Genomic DNA, 2,500 nt, shown 5'->3' with positions numbered 1-2,500 from the left:
TGGCCCTGTTGTTTCTACAGTTTTATTAGTACAGTAATCCCATTGCAAGACCACCAGCAGCAAGCTACTACTAACGATAGCCTCTCTGAGCAAGTGCAACGTTGACGCTGTCATGCATGCGGCACACAACATCGCAAGGGGGAGGGGCTGGAAGCAACTGGTCTTTGTCGCTGTAAAAATTCACCGCATGTTTGGAAAGAAAATTGAATTCGGATTTTATCTACCTGGGGCTCTCAATTTACCCAAGTGTAGAACCAAGTAGAACATTGGTTCTACCCAAGTAGAACCAATGTATGGGAAACTCTGCTTCTAACCTCAGTAGTGTGAAGTGACGTGTAAACATAGCAAAAGATTTTCATTTTAAAAATGTTAAATAGTGTTAGGTAACCCCCCCAGGCTTATAAAAATGGATTGTTGAGAAGTAACCAAATGGCTCAGAATTACATGAAATCAATGTGTTGTTAAAGTGGTATTGAACAACAGTAGAATTTATAAATCCAGGATAACTGATAAAGCGAGGCTTGACCTAGTCTGATCAGAGCATCCGGGCGTTCTGTGTTTCAACGACGCAAAGCCAGGCTGAGGAGGAGCAACTAGGTCGAGTCAGGCTGAAGAAGAGAGACTAGGTCGAATCAGGCTGATGTAATTAGATACATTCACGGCTTTCCTTACCAGACCACAAGGTCGATCACAGGTTTACTGATGGTAAAATGGAGAATAACGAATTGTTCATACTTTATACAGAATGAGCAGCAGCTTCTTGTGGAAGTATGATAATGTGAAACACATTGTTTGTAAAAAAGAAACACGGCTGCTGTAATGAAACAGCGAGAGAAAGCGTGGCAGACGATCACGGACCGACTGAATGTGTAAGCAGCCTAAAAATATACATTTACTGACCACTGCTCTGAACTGAAACCGTCATAATCATACCATTCAAGGATTAGGCTACAAATCATTTGTACAAATTAACAGTTGTAGTTAGGGCTGCACAATATATCATAAATGTTGCGTTAACTTGAATTGGGTAAACGTTGTGGTGCATTCAAAGTTATTGTAAAATACCCTTTTCTAATCTGTTTTTGTCATTGAAATGTGAAATGGTTAAATAGTTATTATTGTTATGTTATTATTTTTAAATTTTTAATAAATTGTTTAAATTCCTCCCGTTTTTTTGCAGTATTAATTTTCATTAATAGTGAGATTAGATTTCTGGGACTCTTCAGTCTGGAGTAACCTCTTTACTTTGCTCACCTCCTCCTTCTTCCTCTTGCTCCCTCGCTCCTCTGAGTCTCCCGAGGCCTCACTGACAACTTTCCTCTTGCCCTCCTCCTCCTCCTCCTCCTTCTCCTTCTCCTTGTGTTTCTGCATGTACTCGGTGATAAGGTCGGGGGAGTCCAGGTTGTCTTGCGGCTCCCATGTGTTATCCTCACTGGAAAGGTGAGTGCAGACAGAAGAAAATCTCCTCAGGCTTTGTTTTTAGGCAATACATTCTAACTCTAATTGCTAATTTGTATTATTCCTTTTTTCTATTGCCATTTGTAAGGTTTTGCGGGTCTGCAACTTAGTGTCAAAATATCAAATCTTCAACTTTGACGAAATTTATGCTGTAGATTATTTGCAATTTGTAAATGAACAACATACTTATACACACACACACACACACACACACACTAAGGCTGGGCGATGTCCCCTAAATTGCCAGTTGACGATGTTTACAGTTTACAGTAAACATCGTGATGGATGATGATATCGTTTATATATTTTACCATATCTCTTTACATAAATATTTTGTTCTACTACTATAGGCTAACAGTTCGATCAGACATACATTTCAATGCCCTCTGTAAATGGACAGTATTACATGGCTACGCTGCCGCCTGGTGGTAGGGGCAGTAATTATAATTTGACCTACTTTAACGGCACCGTAAAGTCTAGACTCAATCAGATGTCTGTGATCTGCGTAATGACAGTACGGGGGGACGTTTGCCTTCAAGAGAGCGACAGTAATAACCTAATACACCATCATGCTGAGATTAAACTACATTCTCGTTTATATTTGCACTGAATAACGCATTCAATAAACAGAAACATAACTCTTACGGCACACATGAACAGATGCGCAATATTAGCTCACACATAAAATAGCACCCTCGTGAATTAGTCTACTGTTGCTAACTCCTAAACGCTGCATAACATCGTCCCGTACCTACAGGACATCAGACTTACTTATTGATGCACAGCACTGTCCATAAACTTAGTCCAATGAGGGGAGAAAAGAAAGTGTGACCGTGTTCCACGTTAACGCCTTTTCTCTCTCAACTACCGCATGCTTAATTGCGTTAATAGTCCAGGGCTACTACCCACAGTGAGAGAGAGAGTATTACTTACAGCCAATCCAGTCTGCTTAAAGCGATGGTCTTTTTCATAAATAGGTTGCACGTAAGGGGACAAAACGTATCTTCCACTTAAGGGGCCCTATCTTGACTTGCACCCTGTG

The 2,500-nt window shown here is 40.5% G+C and overlaps 2 protein-coding genes across 2 annotated transcripts in view; both read right to left on the bottom strand.

Moving 5' to 3' along the window:
* LOC120570971 (zinc finger protein 502-like) overlaps nucleotides 1–2,500 on the bottom strand; it is a 27,803-nt gene that overhangs the window by 3,904 nt on the left and 21,399 nt on the right. Inside the window, exon 3 of the mRNA XM_039819657.1 lies at nucleotides 1,255–1,432. Within this exon, the coding sequence (XP_039675591.1) occupies nucleotides 1,255–1,432 (178 nt within the window). The remainder of the gene's footprint in view (nucleotides 1–1,254; nucleotides 1,433–2,500) is intronic.
* The window catches only part of LOC120571336 (chromo domain protein LHP1-like), a 132,728-nt gene that overhangs the window by 112,147 nt on the left and 18,081 nt on the right, over nucleotides 1–2,500 (bottom strand). The gene's annotated exons all lie outside the window — the stretch shown is intronic.

Source organism: Perca fluviatilis, chromosome 2 (genome assembly GCF_010015445.1).
Source record: "Perca fluviatilis chromosome 2, GENO_Pfluv_1.0, whole genome shotgun sequence".
Lineage (NCBI taxonomy): Eukaryota > Metazoa > Chordata > Actinopteri > Perciformes > Percidae > Perca > Perca fluviatilis.
This window is presented reverse-complemented; position numbering and strand designations above follow the sequence as displayed.